Source organism: Pan troglodytes, chromosome 6, assembly GCF_028858775.2.
Source record: "Pan troglodytes isolate AG18354 chromosome 6, NHGRI_mPanTro3-v2.0_pri, whole genome shotgun sequence".
In the NCBI taxonomy this organism is placed as follows: domain Eukaryota; kingdom Metazoa; phylum Chordata; class Mammalia; order Primates; family Hominidae; genus Pan; species Pan troglodytes.
The window spans coordinates 138880534-138904892 of record NC_072404.2 but is presented as its reverse complement, the minus strand read 5'-3'; the positions used below and the strand labels follow the sequence as shown (position 1 = coordinate 138904892).

At 35.4% G+C, this 24359-nt stretch overlaps 1 protein-coding gene across 4 annotated transcripts in view; it reads left to right on the top strand.

The window, feature by feature from the left end:
• IQUB (IQ motif and ubiquitin domain containing) overlaps positions 1-24359 on the top strand; it is an 82958-nt gene that overhangs the window by 37719 nt on the left and 20880 nt on the right. For all 4 annotated transcript variants that reach the window (XR_010158979.1, XR_010158980.1, XM_003318749.7 and 1 more), the window contains exons 7-8: positions 587-797; positions 17858-18033. Coding sequence is in view for 2 of the 4 variants with exons in the window: in XM_003318749.7 (XP_003318797.3) it covers positions 587-797; positions 17858-18033 (387 nt within the window). In the remaining 2 variants the exon portion in view is untranslated. The remainder of the gene's footprint in view (positions 1-586; positions 798-17857; positions 18034-24359) is intronic.

Genomic DNA, 24359 nt, shown 5'->3' with positions numbered 1-24359 from the left:
ATTTATTTGCTTCAGTCTCCATTTTATCTAACCTGCCTTTGGTGGTTTCCACACATACCTACCTGATGTGTATTTAGGAAAACACAGTTTTGTTATAAACATGAGCCTAAGCTAGTGGCATTTAAGATAAGATGGAGATAATTAATATTTATAACAATAATAGTATTTATTGAGGACTCATGATGTACCAGGCTTGGATTAAGCACTTTATATGTATACTCTTATTATCACTGTTTTACACATGAGGGTACTAAAGCATAGAGATGGCAAGTAACTTATCCAATCAAACAACTAGTGAGTAGCAGAAGGAAGATTCAAACTAAGTTTTACTCCAGAGTCTATTCTGTTAAGGATTGTACAAACATCCTTCTGTGAAGGTATATTTGCGAGATATCAAAGTCAAATAGCAGTCACATGCATTATACATGTTTTTTATGTTAGTGTTTGTGAAAATATGTATTTGGAGCTAAGACTAGACTCAGTTATTTTGTTGTGGAATTGGAATTGAAATAATCATCATTGCCTTTATTGTCTGATCAAAAAGTTGATGATAGGCACTTTCTATTTCCTTTTAATTTAACGATAGGTGATAGTGATACAGACTTACTACAGGCAATGGCATGCTAAAATCTTCGTAGAGAATTTAAGAAGACAGAAAAGCTTAAGATTGGAATGGGAAACACAGCAAGAACTAAAGAAGATAAGAGAAAAAGAAGAATGGATAAAATTGGACTATCACCGGAGGCATAATCCTAAAACAAATGAAGATTTTGAATTTCTTTATAATGCATTAGAATGTAAGTTTGACACAGGCTTTGCAAAAAATATTTTTAAATTTTTCATTAATAGGAAAAACAGATTTACTGCAGACAAAAGGAAGGTGTTATTATTTTAGGGAGATGTCTTGGAAATTTGCAGTAGAGAATTTTGAAAGATGAATACCACTTTATATTTGGAATAAGAATTAAGGCTGAAATGAAATTAGAAATGCTTTTATATTAACAATTAAAATGTACATACTGCTTTGTGAATTATGCAGTTTTAGTATATTATTTCATTTGATCCTCATTCATGTGAGATAAAGAGAGAAAGTACTGTGTAATCTAGTTTTCTTGTGGTTTGGGAATTTTGAACTCAGAGTTGAGCTGTTCTTTAATCCCTCAATCCAGCATCCTGTCTGATTTTGCTCTTTAGAGAAGGGGCTTGGCAATATTTTAAAAATTCCCCCTTATTAATAATACTATATAAATGTATATTCTCTACACCTTGACTTTTATACCTTATTTCTTCTACAGTGTGTGTGCTAGTCATGGATAAATTAAAAGTTTCAGTTATTTGAACAAGCCAGGCACTCTTTACCCAGGCAGTAGATACACGATTCCCCTTCTTGGAGGTGTTTCTCCATTGCCCACCTTTGGATCTCAGGTTAAATGTCACCTGCTTAAAGGTTTTTGTGAATGACAACATAAGTTGGATATTCTTTTGTCATCTTATGGTCCTCATTGCACCTGAAACTTTTCATTTTTATCACCACAGTTGGTAATACTACATCTTTTTTTCAGTCTCAGTTATTTCTTTAGTAATAATACATCTTTTGTTTAACATTTATTTCTACCATGAGGGAATAATTCATTTATTTTTTGATGAGCTGCCTTTTACTGTGCTTAGCTCATATGCCCAACAAATGTTCATAAAATGAATGAATGAATGAATGAAAGGAAGAAATCCAGGGTTATACTAATGCAACTGTCTCTAGCTTCTGCTTTGCCAGCAGTACCTGGTAAGGTGGAAATAACTGGAGCAGAAGAGTTATTTAATACACCAGATATCTGAGAGTGGAGAAATTAGACCCTTATGAAGACACAGAAAAATTTAAAACCTAGAAATAGCCTCAATTGGCTTTTGTAGTTGAATGGGATATTTTAGTCCAAGGAAATAAGTTTTTGATCTCTCTCTGATTATTTATAACACTAAGCAAATTTTCTTCCATTCGTTTGTTTCATTACATACTATTTTTTTTGTGGATGTTATATGTTCTGTTCCTCAAGTTGCAGTTTCCTTTCTAATTGGATACATTTTTAAGCATCAGATATTGAGTCTGTTTTTATAGCTATAAGATAATGTGCTATTTACCAAAAATAATATAATTAAACATTAGGGCTAATAAACAATATTAATAAATTCATTTTCCTGGTAACGTAAAAATTGAGTGGCTTTAGGAATATTTATAGCTTATGGTAAATATTTACAACTACTATGGTAGTATTTGAGGTAACTGTTAAGCCTGCTCCCTAGAATTGTGTGTCTGTTTTCCATTTTATCCTAATCATTGTCCTCTGGAAATACTGCTTATTTTACTTTAAACTTCACTTCTACTTCCATTTTTTCTATCAGATGATAACAAAGATTATTAAGTGTCAGTACTTCAATAGAGAACATCGTTAGCCAGGTATCTATGAAAAGTCTTATTGACAAGTTTAAAACTAACATTCTGTTAGAGCAGAGCTCTGTTAAAATAATATTCTAAATTCATATGTGACTAAAGGATACCATTGTTATCTTTGTGTGGTTAACAGACAACTGTGCAAAATAGAAAATATGTTGAATGAGCTTCTGCCTGTTCTACTTATTAGTGGTGTTAATTAGGACAAGTTTCTCACTTCTCCTAAACCTCAATTTCTTCATCTATCAAAAGGAATTAATAATTTTTGGCCTGTCTACTTCAGAGGGCTTAATAGAGTAAAAAGTATAAAATATTACATTTATGAAAGTATTTTAAAAAGTACAAGGACCTATACATATGTGAGCTATTGTTCTATGGCAAATGATTTTATACAGAATTTTCATACTAAAGTAGAACAGATATATTTTATATAAGTCCACATATGATTTATATATGGAGGAAAATGAAATACATGAAGTTTCTTATATAAAAGAGACATCTTTCGGGTTTTTCTAGTCCTAAAATTCCAGATTAAAAGCCTTGGAATAATAATTTTTAAGTTCTGTTAAAAAATCTGTGGTTTACAAGCTCAATAATTTATATTGCTCTTCTGTAATTTTCTTCATTTCATATTCATAACTCCATTCCTTGGAGCTGCTGCCCTCTTGTGGCTCGTAATGATAATTGTATACTTTGAGCTATAATTCATAATATGAAACTTAACTTTTCCTCGAGGTAGTCTGTTCTTCAGTAATAAAAGCAAAATGATATCAATTTAAGAAAATAAACTTAGCTGTATAAGGTAATATGTCAAAGATGAGGCTATCTCCAGGCAATAATATTTGATTTTCATGTCTTTTTATAGCAGTATGTTGAGGGTGATCTCTTTTATCGTTCTGAATTGTCACTAGGGCCATTACTTGGAAAAAAAGGTGCTAAGAATCCCATATTCTAAATAGAATAATTGGGGTTGTTTTGTCTATTTAAAAATTTTATATAGGCAGAATTATGCAGAATATAATTTTTTGTTTGTTTTTCAAAATTCAATATTATGTCATGAGACCGATCCTTGCTGTTGTGAGTAGTTGCCCTTTGTATGCCATTGCATGGATGTGCCATAACTTATGTATCCATTTTACTGTGGATTTGGTCCTTCCCACCCCTCCTCCCTGCCCCCCCAACTACTTTTTGGCAAATATGTGTATATGTATATATATTCACCAAAAGATGTTTGTAGTAGTACTACTTGTGTATATGTATATATACTCACATGCACACACACACACACACACACACACACACACACACACACACACACACACACATTTCTCTCATGGTGTAAACCTAGCAGTGAAATTGCTGGTTCATAGGATATACGTAATTCAGCTTTAGCAAATCCTGCCAGATGGTTTTTTAGAGGTTGTACCATTTTAAACTCCTATGGAAGAGTATCAGAGTTTTAATTGCTGTCATCCACTCCAACATTGGATGCTTCTGTCTTTTTCATTTTAGCCCTTCTGGAGGGTGCTATCACCCTGCCTTATTTTTGACTGAGGCTCCAATAGGTGAGATATCAGGATACCAGAGTCAATGAGAGTCAATCTCTCTCTCCCTCATAAAGAATTTACAAACCAAGTAAAATAGGACCTATTTCTTGGCTCATGGGTCACTTAGCAAGATAAAACATATAAGAAGGGCTAGGAGAGATTTGAAGAGGTTAGTAAGGTAGGTTTTTTTTGGAGAGAGCCATTGCTATGCTTTGGGGTTGGGGTGGGTAGGTTGTGTTATTTTCTGACCAAATGCCTAGTGAAAGGAGCTTCAAGGGAGTATTCCTGGTGAGCTTGGAAATGTTCCCTGTGTTTGGGGGACAACGAGGATTGTTGCCTGAACCTTGACCAGGATGGTAGACTGGGGTCTGAGTCCAAACAAGGAAACCTAGAGAACTAGAGGAGGGCTTTCAGACTTCTTTGATATTGGAGAGTGCTGCTGCATTATTTATAGCACTCCCAGGATTTTTAAAACAGAGATGTATCTTTGTTTTCTATCAAAAGGGGACTATACAGTAGAGAACATAAGAGAGATTGAGCCTGCAACAGGGCAATTTGAGGTGCTCTTGGTCCTGTTTAATAGGACCAGCTATAGAAATGAAGGGATCTTGTCAGAAAGAAGCTTGAAGTGAACAGCTAGATTATCCCTAAGTGGCTACCTAGAGTGCAGATACATCTGTCTTGGGCCAGGGGAGTTGCGGTTCAGCTCAAGATCCTCAGGATGGTGAGTTTGAATCATCTGAGAGGCCTGGAGAGTGGGGTGAGTAAGAACTACCCCTTCTCATTCACTCATCTCCCAAAGGAGTACAGAAGAGAAACAGCAGCTAGTGGTGAGGAAAGGAACTGAGAGGTGAGGGTGTGTTCAGAGGATCTACCCTTTCCCCGCTCAGGCAGGTTTCCATTCTTTCAGTCTTTGGCATGTCTTTTCATTCTCTTAACAGTGTCTTTCTTAGAGCAAAAGTTTTTAATTTCAATAAGTCCTATTAGTTTCTTCTCGTGTGAATCATGCTTTTGGTGTTATATCTAAAAGCTCATCACCAAACTTAAGGTCACACAGCTTTTCTCCTATGTGCTCTGGAAGTTTTATAGTGTTATATTTTGAATTTAGGTATAACATCCAGTTTGAAATAAATTTTGTATGAGATGTGAGATATGTGTTGAGATGAATGTTTAAACTTTTTGCTTTTGAACATCCAGTCGTTCCTTTAGCATTTGTTGAAAACACTGTCATTTCTCCATTGCATTGCCTTTGTATCTTTGTTAAGATCGTAGTCCATTCAGGCTACTATAACAAAATGCCATAGACATAAATAACAGAAATTTATTTTTTAGAGTTCTCAAGTCCGGGAACTCCAAGGGCACCAGCAGACTCAGTGTCTGGGGATGGTTTGTTTCCTGGTTCATAGATGGTGCCTTCTCACTGTGATCTCACATAGCGGAAAGGATGAAGAGCTTTCTTGGGTCTATTTAATAAGGGCAATAATCCCATTCATGAGGGTTCCACCCTCATTACCTAATCACATCCCCAAAGGCCCTGTTAATGCCTTGTCTTTATATATTGTCAAACTTGATTTGCCAAAATTTTGTTTTGGAATTTTTGCATCTACATTCCTAAGGGATATTGATCTGTGACTTTTTTTCCTTGTTATGTTACTGCCTGGTTTTAGTATTTGGATAATGCTAATCTCCTCTGTGCTCTTCAATTTTCTAAAACAGTTCGTGTAGAATTAGTAGGATCTCTTCATAAAATGTTAGGAATTCAACAGTGACATCAACTAGGTCTGGAATTTTCTTTGTGGGAAGGTTTAAACTATAAATTCAATTCTTTAATAAATATAGGGGCATTCATGTGACTTATTTATCATTGAGTAAGCTTTGATAGTTATTGTCTTTAAAGGAATTGGTAATTTTTTTCTGAGTTGTTGGATTTATTGGCATAAAGATGTTAATAATGTTCCATGTTATCCTTTTAATACCTATAGGATCTATAGTGATGTTACCTCAATTACTGATACTGGTAATTTTGTGTTTCCTTCTTTTTTTCCTGATCAGTCTGCCTAGGGATTTATCAGTTTTATTACTCTTCCCCTGATTTTTCCCAGTTCTTTTTCTCTGTTCCACTTTGTTAATTTCTATTGTTATTTATTTCCTTCATTATGCTTACCTTTGGTTCAGTTTACTCCTCTTCTAGTCCTGTGGTGGAAGCTGAGGTCATTTGATTTGAGACCTTTCTTCTTTCCTAATTATAGGTGTTTGGTGCTGTAAATTTTCCCTTAAGTACTGCTTCAGCTGCATCCTCACATTTTGATATGTTGAGTTGAAATTTTCTTTCAGGTTCAAAATACTTTCTAATTATCCTTTTGATTATTTCTTGACCCATGGGATACTTAGAAGTTGGTTATTTAATTGCTAAATAGTTGGGGATTTTTCAGATATCTTTCAGTTATTGATTTCTAATTTTATTGTAATGAGAGAATGTAATTTTGTATAATTTGAGGCTTGAGGTTTTTTTTTTTTTCCAAGATGGTGTTTTGCTCTTGTTGCCCAGGCTGGAGTGCAATGGCATGATCTTGGCTCACCACAACCTCTGACTCCCGGGTTCAAGTGATTCTCCTGCCTCAGCCTCCTGAGTAGCTGGGATTACAGGCACTTGCCACCACACCAGGCTAATTTTGTATTTTTAGTAGAGATGGCGTTTCTCCATGTTGGTCAGGCTGCTCATGAACTCCTGACCTCAGGTGATCTGCCCACCTCTGCCTTCCAAAGTGCTGAGATTACAGGCGTGAGCCAATGCACCCGGCCAATTTGAGTTCTTTTAAATTTATTGAGACTTATTTTAACAACTAGAATACAAATTACATTGGAGAATATTCTGTGTGCATGTAGGAAGAATTTACATTCTATTATGGTTGGGTGTAGTGATCAATAAATGGCCATTAGATCAAGTTAGTTGATAATGTTGTTTAAATTTTCTTTATTTTTATAAATTTCCCATTTATTTGTATATCAATTATTGTGAGGGGGTATTGAAATCTCAGACTGTAATTGTGAATTTTCCTATTTGTCTTTTCAATTTTATCAGATTTTGCTTCATGTATTGTGAAACTTTCTTATTAGATGTAAAAACATTTAGCATTACTATGTCTTGTTGATGAATTGAGTCCTTTATTTAAATGACCTTCCTTATTCCTTATGATATTTTTTGCTGTTAAATCTACTTTGCCTGATATTGATATGTCCTTTCCATTTTCCTTTTGATCACTGTTAGTTTATCTTTTTCTATTTTGTAATTTTTAACTTCTTTGTGTCTTTATATTCAAAATGTGTTTTTTGTAGGCAACATATAACTGGATCTTATTTTAAAAATCCAATTAGATGATCTCTTCCTTTTAATTTGGATGTTTAGACTATTTACATTTAATGTGATTATTAATATGGTTGGATATAAATTTGTCATCTTTCACTGTTTGTTTTATATTTGCTCCTCTTATTATTTTTAAAGATTTATTTCTTTTTTATACTTATCTGTTTACTATTATGAATTTAAATTTCCCTTCATTTATTTTTATCCTCCTTGGAATTTTGTTGCATTATGTGCTTGAGAATATGTGATTTTTATAAATTCTGGATAATTCTTAGCCACTATCTCTGATATTAACTTTTCTCCATTCTCTCTAGTTTCTCATCTTGAAAATCCTAGCAGACATATGTTGACATCTTTAACACTGTTTTTCATTTTATACTTTTATCTCTTAGGTTTTTTTTTGCTGCTTTTGGGACAGTTGCTTCATATGTATCTTTTTGCATACTAATTTTCTTTCAGAGCTTCTCTAAACTCCTGTTTAACCTATTTCCTAAGTTTTAAATGAAAAAATATCAACATAATATGTGGAAGTTTTATTTGGCATTTTTCAAATGCATTTGAAGTTTATTATATTTTAAATATTTTTTCCATTTTAGTATATATTTTATAGTTTTAAATAAAATAACTTTGTTATCTGAATTTCTTGAGAAGTCTACATTCCTGCTGATTTTTACTCATGTAGTATCTTTCTTCATATTTAAAAAATATGAGAGTAATATCCTACTCTATATTACATATTGTAAATGACTTTAGCTGTAAAGGAAAACCTGCACATCACTTCACAGAGTTCCAATTATTCTATTCCAGGGAGTATGAGTTCTTACCATGGTTCTCTGTTATATCAAAATAGGATTTATGCCAAGGCTTAAGTGTACAGCTTTATGACTTTTTACATATGCAGACATATATATAGCAACTACCCTTACTAAAAGGTAGGATATATTTATGCCCCAGAATGTTTTCTCATGTTATACATAGGTCCGCATCCCACTTCCACTCCTGCAAGGTAACCACTAGTCTGACTTCTATCACCATAGATAAATTGTGCCTGTTATTGAGCTTCATTTCATACATTTTGTAGTATATTTTATTTCTGGCTTCTTTGCCTCAAGGTTATATCTGAGATTCATCCATTTTGTTGCTTATAGGGCTAGTTCTTTTAAATTGCCACATAGGATTCCATTGTATAAATATAACCACAATTTATTCATTTTCCAGTTGCTAAATGTTACTTCAACATTTTTGACTTTTATGAATAAAATTGTGATTAATATTTCTTATATATGTTTTCTGGTGGATATATGAACTCTCTTCAGTATTTTTAAACATTGCATTGCAAACTTATATGAGCTGTAATATTTTTCTTATTTGTTTGGGATTCTTGCAAGGCTTGGGGTAAGGCAATTTTCCCCAAACAGGCCTCATACTGATTGCTCTTTCTTGGCCTATGGGTATTTTTTGTGTGTACTGAAGGTAGACTTTTTGAGTTTCCTGATTCTGTGTGTATGTAGGGTGGAAGATGGGAGTAGGGACTCAGTCACATTTTCTTACGTTTCTAAGTTTCAAGACCTTTTCATCTGTTCACTTCTTCCATGGCCTTTAGGCCCTTTGCCTTTGGAAGCAGCTGCTAGCAAATGTGCTCAGGGCTCTTGAAGCTGTCAGTACCTACTTCCCACCACGGATTCTACCTTCCTGATTTTGCTTTTTGACCTGCAGGGGTTTACTGTACTTTCTTGTGAGCTCAGCTTTTCTTTTTTTTTTTTTTTTTCTTTTTTTTGAGACAGAGTCTTGCTCTGTCACCCAGGCTGGAGTGGAGTGGTGTGATCTTGGCTCATTGGAAGCTCCGCCTCCTGGGTTCACACCATTCTCCTGCCTCAGCCTCCCAAGTAGCTGGGACTACAGGCGCCGGCCACCGCGCCTGGATAATTTTTTTTTTTTTTGTATTTTTAGTAGAGACGGGGTTTCACCGTGGTCTCGATCTCCTGACCTCGTGATCCGCCCGCCTCGGCCTCCCAAAGTGCTGGGATTACAGACATGAGCCACTGAGCTCAGCTTTTCTTTTAGAAAATTGTTTGTTATGCTGTCCACGTGTTTAATAATAGAAAATTTTTTCAGACTATTAATAAAAGTTTATGTTCTACTGTTTAATGATATAGTTACTGCTGGTAATTGGTTTTAACTTATTTCAAACTACTCTGAAAGGAAATCACCTAAAAAGGCCTTTGGATGAATCCTATATGACAAAAATATTAAAATACTCTCACCCATGGGTAACTTCTATAGTGAGAGCTTTTACTATGAAAGCAGTATACACATATGGAAGTGTGTATACATGTGACAGCCAAAAGTGCCTTGTTAGCTAATATTCTACTGAAGTTCGGCAAGTTTGTAAGTTGTAGCCATATTGGCATTTCTGCTCTTAATGATTTACTTTACTTGCTCTATTGGTGAATAGAGGACATGGAAATTGTGTTTTAAAAAAGATTAAACACAAGCATAGTTTACACTTTTGCTAGGTTTGAAAAATTCTCTGGTGTGATAATATCCTCTATTAAGAACAGGAACTATTAGTTACTACATATGATTTAAGACAAAATGTCATCACAGGCATACTCTAATAATGTCTTGATTAATGGTGGGTTTAGCTGTAAATGAATACCTGCACATCACTTCACAGAGTTCCAATTGTCCTATTCTAAGGAGTGTGAGTTCTTACCAGGGTTCTCTGTTATACCAAAATAGGACTTATGCCATGAGTCTTTGAAATTGACCATATAGTATTTTCCTCATTGTTTTAACCAGTTCTCACACTGCTATAAATAACTATCTGATACTGGGTAATTTATAAAGAAAAGAGATTAAATTGACTCATAGTTCCACAGGCTGTACAGGAACCATGGCTGGGGAGGCCTCAGGAAACTTCGTGGCAGAAGGTGAAGGGGAATCAAACACCAACTTCATATGGTGGAGGAGAGAGAGAGAGTGAAGAAGGAGGTGCTACACACTTTTAAACAACCAGATCTCATGAGAACTCACTATCTTGAGAATAGCAAGGGGGAAATTCACCCTCATGATCCAGTCACCTCCCATGAAGTCCCTCCCCCAATTTTGGGGATTACAATTCAGCATGAGATTTGGGTGAGGACACAGCCAAACCATATCACTCATCCTTGGGCAAGGTGATGCTGCAGAACTTTTTCTCAATTTACCAATGTTCTAATAACACTTATCAGGCTGAATACAATAAATTATATATAAGCTTATTACCTGCACACAACTAAGGTCCTTTGAAATATCCTAAGGACTACTCCAAAGCCCAGGAGTCCTGATAGAGCATGTGCCTTCATTATTCTTGACTTTCTACCTCCTCAAGAGTATAGTGTAGTCCTAGGAGAGTAAAGGGCAAATTAAATGAAATCTGTAAAACAGTCAAGATTCTGTCTCATATTTCCTAAGTACTCAATATGATAGTGTTAATTATAAAAAGGATTCATGTTTATTTTTACCGAATCTCTTTAGACTTGAAGTTACCTTTATCATTATTTTCCCTATTTAATAAATATTTACTAAGGACAATTACTACGTACCAATTAATTATGCTACAAACCAGCTACTTGGTAGCAAGGCTAAGTCACATTCACAGTGGTCATTGTACAAGGTAGAAGGGATAATTGCTTTAATAGAAAAATAAGTAAAGTGCTAAACACTCAGCAGAGTTAGGTAGATGACTTCTGTGCCAGGGTGTTGAGAAGTTGTTAGGGAAGGCTTCAAAGGGTGTGTAGGATTTTTTATTTGGCTGAGAAGTCTTTCTGAAAATAACCTGTCAGATCAGGGATTCAGTGCATGTCACTGTGTTGGAAAGCATTATTATCACTGTTGGGTACATATTTCTGTATGTTCACGGCTAGTCTGAATAGGACTAGCATCTAAAGCCCATATTCATTTTAAATTTCTGAAACCTGACCTTGTAATTTCCAAGCAAGAAATAGCAGAACGTACAAGATTTTGTCTACCATTGGCAGTTTTGATGCATCTGCATGTTAAAATTCTCATCACAGACTAGAAGTCTAACTGGAGAGAACCAAGCAAGATTCCAACTAAAAGCCTCTCTTGAACAGTTAAGACAGTGGTGTGTACAGAGAAACGTAGTCAAAAAGTAGAGACTCAAGCCCAATCTGTGCTGTCAAGAGAGGTTTCTGGAAGATCATTACTCCAATGCTGAGTCTGAGATAAGAGTCAGACTTATCTGACTGAAAAATCTGAATTTTTCCTTTCTTCCAGTTTCAAGTAATTGGTGGTCCATACTGTGGCCAGAGTGATTTATCAAAAATATCAATCTAACGTAAAACCCTTTCGTGGTTTCTTCACCTACACAATCATGTCCGGGAGATGGACTCCTTATACCTCTCCAGCTGAATCTCTCAAGAGTCCTGACTTCCAGCTGTTTGTGTGGCTCCCTGACTTTATCACTCATGCCGTGTTTGTCATCTGGAATATCCTTCTACCTTTCATTGCCTGAATGACTCTTATCTCAGACTCAGCATTGGAGTAATGATCTTCCAGAAACCTCTCTTGACAGCACAGATTGGGCTTGAGTCTCTACTTTTTGACTACGTTTCTCTGTACACACCACTGTCTTAACTGTTCAAGAGAGGCTGTTAGTTGGAATCTTGCTTGGTTCTCTCCAGTTAGACTTCTAGTCTGTGATGAGAATTTTAACATGCAGATGCATCAAAACTGCCAATGGTAGACAAAATATTGTATGTTCTGCTATTTCTTGCTTGGAAATTACAAGGTCAGGTTTCAGAAATTTAAAATGAATATGGGCTTTAGATGCTAGTCCTATTCTCCTTTCATTTTATGGTTGAACTTCAAACCCTGGAAATCAGGTGGTCTGTCTAGGAAGATGAGAAGACAAAGTAAATCAATTTTTTCAAATGAACCAATTCCTTTAATATCTTTTGCTTAAAAATATTTGTGGTTATCGATATCTGTAATGGGCTGACTTATGTTCCCCCCAAATCCATATGTTGAAATCCTAACCCTCATTACCTCAGAATGTGACTGTACTTGGAGAGGGCTTTTAAAGAGATAATTAAGAAAAAATGAGGTCATACAGGTTGGCCTTAATCCAGTATAACTGGTGTACTTATAAGAAGAGGAGATTAGGACACAGGCATATGTAGAGGGAAAATCATATGAAGATACCAGAAGATAACTAACTGTAAGCCAAGCTGAGAAGCCCTCAGAAGAAACCAAGCCTGTTGACATATTAGTCTTGGACCTTTAGCCTCCAGAATTTTGACGAAATAAAGTTCTGTTGTTTAAACCACCCAACCAATGGTACTTTGTTATGGAAGCCCTAGTAAAGTAATATAGCATCTCAATTTTTTTATTATCATCCTTTAGAGAACATGTATTTTAGGAAAGGAGTCAGACTCTCTCTTGTCCTCACCCAGTGTCTCTTCTGTATAGTTCTGGAAACCATCAGATTAGATATAAAATCAGTTTTGTTTAGCTGTTCCTGTGTCTTCTGTTTTTCTATTCTTTGTTACTAGTTGGGAAATAGTGCTTTTTACTGACATATTTCATCCCTTACTATAGATTTACAGGGAAGTTATTCATCTAATAGAGAATTTTACTGGAATTAAGGTCTTTTATTTTCATTTCTCGTCAGCTTGGTTGGGTTGTTTCCTTTTTAAAAGCCCTACTGATAATCTAACGAAAATGGAGGATCTGAATGGATATGAGTATGTGTACTTGAATACACACTTATGTATCTCCAGATTCATCCAAGACTTAAATATTTATCTAGAACAGTAGTATATTATTCTTTGATTTTTTTTGAGAATAGCTAAAATAATAACTTAGTGCTCTACCCAAATTTATTATTGATTCTAAAGGTTTCTATTGTAAAACTGGGAAATAAAATAGGATTGCTAATATCATTCCATTTTTATTCACTTTTGCAGTACATCCATATAATCTGATATAATTGTATCAGATAAATAGTCTCAGTTATCAGACTATCTGATATGATCGTATCGGATAAATTGTCTCAGTTATTTCTGCAAGCCAGCAATGTTTCTCTTCATTCATAAACTGCTTTTTGGTATATAGATTTTATCATAGTTCTTAAAGTTCTTTTGGTTGGTAAAGTTATCAGCTCTTAAATAACAAACTCATCAATCATAGATTTCTTAGACTTTCATAACATAATTTAGCTCTTAAATTTACAATCTTTTTGCTAAACATAATTTAGCTTTTAAATTTATAAATCTTCTTGCTGGACAGACCATGCTGTACAGTTTCTGAATGATGTATTCCTGATAAAGGACAGAGTGGATTCTTTTAAAGAACATGACTGGCAAGCGTTAGACCTGACCAAGATGAATTCAAATTGAAATTGAAATTTGAGAAGAGAAAGAAATACTCTGATAAAACTATAAAACTAGATATTATGAAAGGCAGTGGCCAGATACAATACTTATGGCCTCAGATATTTATCTTCTAATGCATAGAGACTGATTTTAAAGTAAACCTGAAATTTTTATTAGAAGAAGGCTAATATAGTTTCCAATTATATGAATTATTCCTAAAACTTAGTGAGAAAGTAATCATGTCTGGAATATAACAATGCAAGAGTATATTTTACTTGATTGAATTGTATATAATGGAAGACCAAGGGTAAGTAATCTGCCAAGAATAGATCTACTCAAAGGAAGTCTTTAAGCCTAATAGTGAAAATGTTGGGCTTTTAGGTGAAGATAAATGAAAAGAGAAGTAGAAATTCTGTTCCTGTGGAAGGATTTTATAGTATGTCCAGCCAAGGAGAGGCAGGGAAACATATTAGTTCCTCTAAGAAGGAATTATGTTATTCTTGCTTTTTTATGAACCATAGAACCAGTGTCCTTTCACATAATAATTGCTCAAAAATTATTGAGTGTTTTGAATTGGGAATGAAGTGATAGGATTTGGGCAATTATAATAACCATATCAGAGAAATACGCTTCTTAGAATTCAGAGAAAAAATTGGTTTGATTCTATGGCCAGGATGTAGTTCATGAGACTGTAAAGCTTCATTATTCTCATAATCTAATAATAATCTCCATCTGAAAGATTTAGATGGTTTATTAAGTAAATGTAGCCCTCCAGTGGTAAACCAGCTGATAAGTCCACACTGAAAAGGACTGTGTGTAATGAAAGGATGACATGGTTTGTGAGAAGTGGGAGAGTATGTTGAATAAAGCTAAAGCTATGTAAACCTCTGTGGATGGAAGAGAAGCCTACTGTCTATGGGGAGGAATCCACGAGTATCCTGCTTGTGGAAGTGCAAGGACAGAATTTATTCTGCGAATTGAAAACCACATGTGAGAGGCACAATAAATAAGGAGAACTATAAAATGTGGCACTAAGTATTTTTAGGAATAGTTCAGAAAATCCAAAAAAACCTGGAATGAACTGAAACTTATGATACATGCTGATGAGTAAAGTGACTTTGGGAATATTTGTTCAGAATAATGAGCAGTGGGCTGCAGTTTCAACCTGTTTTGCTTTCATGTCTATGGAGAGCATAGCACAAACATGGCTTAAGTGAGTTTGGGTTGCCAGTCTAGATGTATATTCCAAGGTATGAGAGTAATGACCAAAACTGTTCTCAGTAATCTTTAGTCATGAAGAATGGGCAAAGTACCCAGAAGACATGCTCTTTCAGAGAAGACTTGTGGTTGATTATTACAAACATTACAGTTTTTTATAAATCCCTCCTACTTTTGACAGGTACATGACTGACATTTGAGGATTATTTATGCCAAATTTCCCCAAGTTTCCCTTGCTGAAATTTTGGTTGCATCCTACGCATTTTCACATGTAGTGTTTTTTTCTTAATATTGTTATACTTTTTACTTTTCTTTGATTAAATTCTTATTTTTGATGATATTTCTTCAATTAACAAGCAATTGGAATATTTCTATATAAACTTTTGTTATTAGTTCTAGTTTAATTGTTCTGTGGTAAAAATGTAGTTTGTAACATTTCTGGTTTCTACTACAATATGATATGTCTATATAAATGGTTTATTGAACTTGGAAAATGAGGTTACATTTTCAGCTTTTGGTGTTCAGAGCTTGATGTATGACAATTTAATTTTTTAAAAATCATTGTTCAAATATGCTTTTAATTTTTTTTACTTGGCTCTGTCATAGATTAATGCATTTTTATTTTATCTATTTTTTAAATAATATAAAACATACTCTCCAACATTGTGTTTATAATTGATAGAATTTTTTAAAAACATATTTGATGGTATATGATTTCCTATATAAACATTCATGACAGTCAGACCTTTCATCATAAAATCACCTTGTACCTAAAAGACCTGAGTTTTGAGGTTCTCCCCCCAGTTTTATGTTTTAATATTGCTATTTCTGCTTTCTTTTTTGTTCATATCTGCTAACCTTTTAAATTTCACCTTTCGTGTCACTTTTTTTCAAGTGTGCCATCTGAAAACATCATGTCACTAGAATTCTACAAAATTATCTTATTTTCAACAGAAAAATACCTGTATAATCATTTCATATTTTAAACATAACTGTTACGCTTTGTTTTGCTTTTCTCATCTTGCTTTCTGCACTATTTAAAATATTTTTTCTTTTTTTGCATAAACTCATAGTTGTTACTATCTTCTGCAGTGATTTGAAATGTTAGGCATTCTTCTGAAAGTTTTTCAAAGACTTTCTTAAAGCATGGTAAACTATCAAATAGCTTGATAGGCTACCCTTTTCTCTAGCTCCAAGTTGCTTAAGTTGGGGTTTCCCATCTTCTGCTATGATGTTCACTTTCTGAGATGAGAAGCAGAAGTTTGGTTAACATTTGTGTGCCTTTTTGACAGTTTTTCATTTATTTGGTAGTATCTGCACTATATCTTTTAGAAATTCCCCAGGGTTTCTTACATAGGGATAAACTCCTTTCAGATTTTTAGTACTGATTCAGGTCTCTCTCATTTCTCCCATCTTTCATATTTCTTTTATCGTTTTAGCAGTGACATAGGAGAGGGGAGGTAGCAGTTTGTATAGAAGCTTCTATCTTGACAGAAATTTGGTATGCCATATCTTAAGAGGTACTATGATAAATCAGAGGAGCTTGACTTACATGGACAGAAAATGAGTCAAATGATGCACAATTGAAGAAATAGAAATATTTATGTCTAGAGAAGATAAAACATAAGTGGGGGGTGATGGCTCCCTTCACATACCTAAAGGAATACCATGTGGCACAAGAAACAAACTGACGCCATGTTGCCTCACAGGCTAGTATTAGAACCAGGGCGGGCAAATTAAACCTGTTCAAGCTGCTAAGAGAAGGATACTTTCTTAAAGGTGGGGTTGAACAATTTAATTTCTCAAGTTATTTCCAACCCTATTCTTTTGTTAATGTAAATAAGGTTGACATTTTTGAAATGTGGGATGCAAAAGAGTTTTCTTTTCCAAATTTAGTATATGTAAAAATTAAATGGAAAACTTGGTAAAATGCATGTATCTATCTGAGCTTGGAAATTTTGATTTATTTAAGTTTGCGCAGCACATTTTTTATTGATAGTAACCAGGGCTTTAAAATATCATAAATATTATTATAACATAATGCATTAGTTTGAATAAACAGTAAATGCAATTACTTTATAACATTTGTGACTATAATTTAGAGTTTTGTAAATAAATGGAAAATGGCACCTAAGTGAATGAAGGAAATGACTGAAATCAACAATTCTACATAAAACTATATCAATTTGGGTCCTTGGGGAAGCAGACACCAGGATGTAATTGGAAGTGAAAGATAAAGGGGAGAGGGAGCAGAGGAAGGAAAAGGAAATCTTCAGTTTGAGATGAGATTTGACACCTCATCAGTTGAGAGAGGGAAGGAAAGAAGATGGGGTATGGAAAGTCTTCGCTCTAAGGAAGGCTAAGCCAGCCCAACAATTGACTCTGATATGATTGACTACAAAAAAGTCCACTGTTGGGCACATATAGTCAGGCTCTGACTCCCACATGGTGCTTGGTCATTGATGAGAGCTTTGTAGGCAGAGTGTGACCTCAGCTTCAACAAGGCAGCAGATCTGAAATGCTGTAGTTGGAACTGTCAATTACCTTTACCCGTTGTGACAAGTACTCTCTTGAAGGGAGATGTGAACAGTGCACGCTCATGGCTGCCACAAAGTGCAAGTCATATTTTTGTCAATGCTAGGCAGTATGAATGCTCACTTGGAGTTATAATTTGACATCATCTGTACTGTTTCCCTTTGGCTTCTGTTTCTTTGACTCTACTTTTATTAAGTCTCTCTGCTTCCCTTTCGTCACTTTTTTCATGCGTCAGGTGTACAATAGAAATGATTCTATCTGTGTATACTTTTGTTTAAATTGATGTAAAAATAAAATACTCCTCATCAGGATGTGATCTTTCAAAATGGGATTTTTAAAAACTCAAGAGTCTATTGTGTTATTCCTCTAGTCTGGCGGCAAGAAGAACTTACACGTATTAACCAATCTTTTACTGGAGCTGAAAGGAAAGCTGCTCTGTGTGAACTTCTGGAAAAAGAGACTCAGATAATTGCTTCCATTGGGAGACATAGATACATTGCTTATATGGCAAATCAGGAAGCAGCAATACAAGCTTTTTTGGATAAGGTTAGTGAAGTGACTACTATTTAAATATGAATGTATTCTGAGTTAAAAAATGTAGAATAATGTACCAGACAAGAGACTTAGATTGCAGGAACTTACATGAATTTTGTTTAGGATTTTGATGACATATTTCTTAAAATTTGATTTATTTTTTTCTGGTATAGCTTTAGATTTTAATAGCAGCCTAGAGTAAAAATTGGTAGGTAATATGAAGTCCATACATTCTTAATTAAGGGGATTGGCCATGAAGGAAAAGATGGAGACACATTTCTTGTGACTCTGTTCATTTAGATTTAGATTGGCTATATAAATTAGATAAGTTGTATACTGTGATAAAATGCAGAGTATCAAAGTCAGGAAACATCTAGGTCTGGGGTGCTCTGATGGTAAGCAACCTGGGAGAAATAGCTATAGACTAGTATTTTTGCTTTGGCTCACCACATCATTAACTGACTTCAAATTTCTGACCGAAAGAATATATGATTATTGAAAACCATGAAAACATATAATTAAGGAAAAAAACTAAAGTAATTACCACTTTTGTGGTCAAACTGCCTGTTTGATATTGAATAGTCTGTTTCCATAGTGACCAATTTTCTTTTATAAACCTAGTCTTTCCAAACAATTTAAAGTCAATTCAGCTACGAAGAAAAGGGGTGCATTTCTCTAAGATGTTAGCCTCTAGTGCTTCTATTTCTATGGTTCTTATTATTTGAGGACATTTGTTCTTAAAAACCATATTTTTGATAGTCTAAATGCCCTCCTCTCATCTTCTTCACTCCTTTATTTGATCTCAGTTTATCTGTGGCTTTAGCTACTACCTGCATCCCAGAACTCCCTATAGTTCCATGCCAGATCCCTTTAAGGAGCTTCTACATCATATATCCAATGGCCTACTGTCACTGCTCTTTGGATTTCCCAAGATTACACTTCAAGGAGACATGATGAACCCTAAGTCCTATCACCTTACTATCCCTTGCCCCCTCACCTGTAAACTGATCTTGTTCTGTAGCATATAACCTATCTGTATGAAATTTCATCATCTACTCAGTTGCTCCAGACAGAAACCTGGGTATTATTTTTGACTTCTCCATCTAGCCACCAACCTGTTTATTCTATTGTTTAATACCTCCTCAAATCTTTTTTTAAATCCTTGGTTAATTATTTAATAGTGATTTTGAGCACTTACTAAGTCCTCTGCTTTAGCATACATTGTTTCTTTTTTTTATTACACTTTAAGTTCTAGGGTACATGTGCAGAACATGCAGGTTTATTACATAGGTATATATGTGCCATGTTGGTTTGCTGCACCCATTAACTCATCATCTACATTAGGTATTTCTCCTAATGCTATCCCTCCCCTGCTTCCCACCCCATGACAGGCCCCCATGTGTGATGTTCCCCACCCTGTGTCCAAGTGTTCTCATTGTTCACTTCCCACCTATGAGTGAGAACATGTGGTGTTTGGTTTTTTGTCCTTGTGGTAGTTTGCTCAGAATAATGGTTTCCAGCTTCATCCCTGCAAAGGATGTGAACTCATCCTTTTTTATGGCTGCATAGTATTCCATGTTGTATATGTGCCACATTTTCTTAATTGATGGACATTTGGGTTGGTTCCAAGTTTTTGCTATTGTGAAGAGTGCCGCAATAAACATACATGTGCATGTGTCTTTATAGTAGCATGGTTTATAATCCTTTGAGTATATACCCACTAATGGGATCGCTAAGTCAAATGGTACTTCTAGTTCTAGATCCTTGAGGAGTCGCCACACTGTCTTCCACAATGGTTGAACTAGCTTACACTCCCGCCAACAGTGTAAAGCGTTCCTATTTCTCCACATCCTCTCCAGCATCTGTTGTTTCCTGATATTTTAATGATCGCCATTCTAACTGGTGTGAGATGGTATCTCATTGTGGTTTTGATTTGCATTTCTCTGGTGACCAGTGATGATGAGCATTTTTTCATGTGTCTGTTGGCTGCATAAATGTCTTCTTTTGAGAAATGTCTCTTCATATCCTATGCCCACTTTTTGATGGGGTTGTTTGTTTTTTTCTTGTAAATTTGTTTAAGTTCTGTGTAGATTCTGGATATTAGCTCTTTGTCAGATGGGTAGATTGCAAAAATTTTCTCCCATTCTGTAGGTTGCCTGTTCACACTGATGGTAGTTTCTTTTGCTGTGCAGTAGCTCTTTAGTTTAATTAGATCCCATTTGTCTATTTTGACTTTTATTGCCATTGCTTTTGGTGTTTTAGACATGAAGTCCTTGCCCATGCCTATGTCCTGAATGGTATTGCCTAGGTTTTCTCCTAGGGTTTTTATGGTTTTAGGTCTAACATTTAAGTCTTTAATCCATCTTGAATTGATTTTTGTATAAGGTGTGTAAGGAAGGGATCCAGTTTCAGCTTTCTACATATGGCTAGCCAGTTTTCCCAGCACCATTTATTAAATAGGGAATCCTTTCCCCATTTCTTGTTTTTGTCAGGTTTGTCAAAGATCAGATAGTTGTGGATGTGTCGTGTTATTTCTGAGGCCTCTGTTTTGTTCCATTGGTCTATCTCTCTGTTTTGATACCAGTACCATGCTGTTTTGGTTACTGTAGCCTTGTAGTATAGTTTGAAGTCAGGTAGCATAATGCCTCCAGCTTTGTTCTCTTTGCTTAGGATTGTCTTGGTAATGCGGGCTCTCTTTTGCTTCCACATGAACTTTAAAGTAGTTTTTTTCCAATTCTGTGAAGAAAGTCATTGGTAGCTTGATGGGGATGGCATTGAATCGATAAATTACCTTGGGTAGTATGGCCATTTTCATGATATTGATTCTTCCTATCCATGAGCATGGCATGTTCTTCCATTTGTTTGTGTCCTCTTTTATTTCATTGAGCAGTGGTTTGTAGTTCTCCTTGAAGAGGTCCTTTACATCCCTTGTAAGTTGGATTCCTAATACCTCCTTAATTCTTTACTTCTTCCTTTCCAAACCCACTACCATTGCCTGTAGGGAAAAAGCTCTGCCCTGGTGTCCTGATGACTCTGCATATATCAAATAGGCCTTCCTATCTCCCCTGGGAGGATGTCATGAGACAGGTCTTGCCTTATCTTGTATGCATGAGCTCGACCCTGACATAATTGAATCTGGATTTTCTTCTCATCTGGATTTCTTTATGTTTCCAAATTGAGCTGCTGCCTCCAGTTTCACGTCTCAATTCTCTCCTCCATTATCTATATCACTGCCAAAGTGGCCTCACTAAACACAACTCTGACCCTGTCCTTCCTCACTGCCCTTAGGGAACAAGGATTTTCATGTTTGCAAACCTCACTTATCTCACTGTTGTATCACTGCCATCTCTCCCTGAATACTATACCCACACTGCTTCAGCCATGCTTGATTACTTGCATATCCCAGAAAGACCAGGTGCTCTCGATCCTTTTGCATTGGGTGCCTTTACATGGAACATCCTTTCCTTCCTTCCTTCCTCAGTAGCTAGCTATTGACCCTGAAACAAGCTCAGATGCCTCTTCTTCCAGAAAGCAAATGCTGGTCCACCTACTCTAGCCTGTAGTATATGCTCTCATGAGACTGTCTCATCTCTGTCTTTGTACATAGTATGCAATCTTTATTGTACCTACATGCCTGAATTCTTTCCAGATTTTGAACCTTTAAAGGAAAGAGTTGTCATTTATCTCTGTATCCTCATATCTTAGCACAGTTCTTACCACAGTGTCAATAAATGTTTGTGGAAGAAGGTAGGGAGGAAGAATAAGGGACAGAAATAGTGGTTGTATAATTTTGTATTCCAAGTATCATCAAGAAATTATGTAATGTAGATACTGTCATTTTAAATGCTTAAATATATTAATTCTAGGAAAGATGAATTTACTGTAGGAAAGCTATAATATTCATACTTCTCTGGAGTCATCTTTTGAAATAAACCTATTTGTTTAGCAAATCGCTTTACCTTGCATCCTGCTTCATCACTGGGATACTTAATTGTTAACCTCACCAGAGAAGAGAGTGTGGGCCCAGGGCAACATGAATATTCAAAGGAGCTGGAAGCTTCTGAGTGTCCATGGACAGGGAAGATGGGTGTCACCTTTCTTTATTTGATGCTGAGCCTTCTGTAGAATTTTCCCACTAGTGCCATCATACTGTTTTCTATTTCCTGCAAACTATTTAAAATTCTATTGTTGTATATACTTACACAATATCTATTCTTCTTTATGCCCAGAACATTCCCTACCCCAGTCCCCATGTCTAGCATTGTCTGTAAACATTTAACTCAACTTCTTGAAATTATGGAGTATCCATAAATGGATCAAGGCCCAACATATGAAAGTGATTCCAGAGTCAGTTGATGACCACTACCCTTTCTCATGAGGTGTGGCACTCTAAGATGGTCTTCATGTAAATCTCACCAAAAAAAAAAAAAAAAAAAAAAAAGTGAAATGGAGAAATTTAAAAATTCTGTTTACCAGAATTCCTAGGAGGAAGGAAGATCTATTTTTTTGTGTTTGTTTTTTTGTAAATACTTTGATAAGCTGTTGGGGTGGAATTTGAGACTCTGAAGGATCCTGAGTACAGAAAGAATTGTTCTATTCCAGGAAAATGGAAGTTTTCAAGAGTTGTCCTAGAGGGAACTAGATAAGGTAAAGTGAGGAGAGAATTGGAAGGCAGTGGGTGTACAGTGTGACTTTTTGTGACTTCTTTAGTTATGTGACTAAATAAAGGAAATATTAAACGCAACATAATTTTATTTTTGGAAAGGGAGAGGAAACCAGATAAATAAGCTGGGCTCCATGTCCAGATGGATACAGGGTAACACAGAAAGGTGAAAGGCAGAGAATTGAGGGAAGGATGAAGTTAGCCACAAGAATTTGTAGAAATCAAGGCAAAGGTGTTTTGTGGGTCACATGTTTTAGAATTGGAGTTCTAAACCCACAGTTACCCCAGCTGATAAACCAGTTAATCTCATCAATCTCCAGGCTAAATTTTAAAGGAAATTGACATTTTAGTTGATACAATGGGACTTTCCTTCAGTTTTGACTAAAGACTTGTATTGGGACAGGAAGAACACACCACAATATGGATCAGCTACACTTGACGATAACTCCCAGTCAGTGCACATAGCCTAATTAGTCCAGTGTTTAAAAATGTTGACTAACAGTGACTTCTGGCCTGCTTTTAGCCTGCTATAGTGAATTAAAAACTCACTGTTACTCTAATTCAGAATCATTTAAATCACCTTTTTGTATATGATTCTATACTAAGAAGACGATTAAGATAAATTTTAGTCTTTTGATGTGAATACTTATAAAATGTCTGTTTTTCTCTATGCTTGTCAACCTCCCCCACCCCCAAGCCTAGTATTATCTCTAATATTCAGGAGGAGTCAGTGTTGATTTCATAAAACTTGAATGAAGTAACTTATTATTCTAACGTTTTTGATTTTAAGAAAAGATAGCTTATAATTAATCCCTGCAAGTAGACAAGGTCAGAGTTTTTTCAGATGTCAAAATTAACAAACAACCAGTGCCATATGTGAATTTGAAGATCTTCATTTAACACCACAATATACAGATACATCCAGAGAAACATTTACTTTCCTTTAATTTGGAAATAACTTTGGAGAATACAATTTTATATTTTAGTTTCAGTTTCACTTTTTTGAGTCCAAATACTGTGTGGTTTATTGAAACAATATTTTATTTTTAATCCTTTTTTCCTGAACATAGAATGTCTCTGAATAATGAATTATACAGTCTTAAATTTGTCCAGTCAAAGCATTGAACTAATAGATTATAATAGGCTCTATACTATGTCCTCATTCTTAATAAAAGGCTAACTCTAAAGATTCTTAAAGCATTAAATAATTAGTAATTTTAAGTCACCAAATATTGACTTCCACAGGGTATCAAATATTAAAAACGTGGCTGGGCATGGTGGCTCACGCCTGTAATCCCAGCACTTTGGGAGGCCAACGCAGGTGGATCGCGAGGTCAGGAGTTTGAGACCAGCCTGACCAACATGGTGAGACCAGCCTGACCAACATTGTAAAACCATGTCTCTACTAAAAATACAAAAAAAAAAAAAAAAATTAGCCGGGCATTGTGGCGGGTGCCTGTAATCCCAGCTACTCAGGAGGCTGAGGCAGGAGAATCACTTGAACCCGGGAGGTGGAAGCTGCAGTGAGCCGAGATTGCACCATTGCACTCCAGCCTGGGCAACAGAGTGAGACTCCATCAGAAAACAAAAAACAAAAAAACAAAAAAACTCACAAAGTTTGACAGAGGTGAAGAAATTCAGGTCAAGAAGTTTGCATCAAAAATCATCAGCTGGT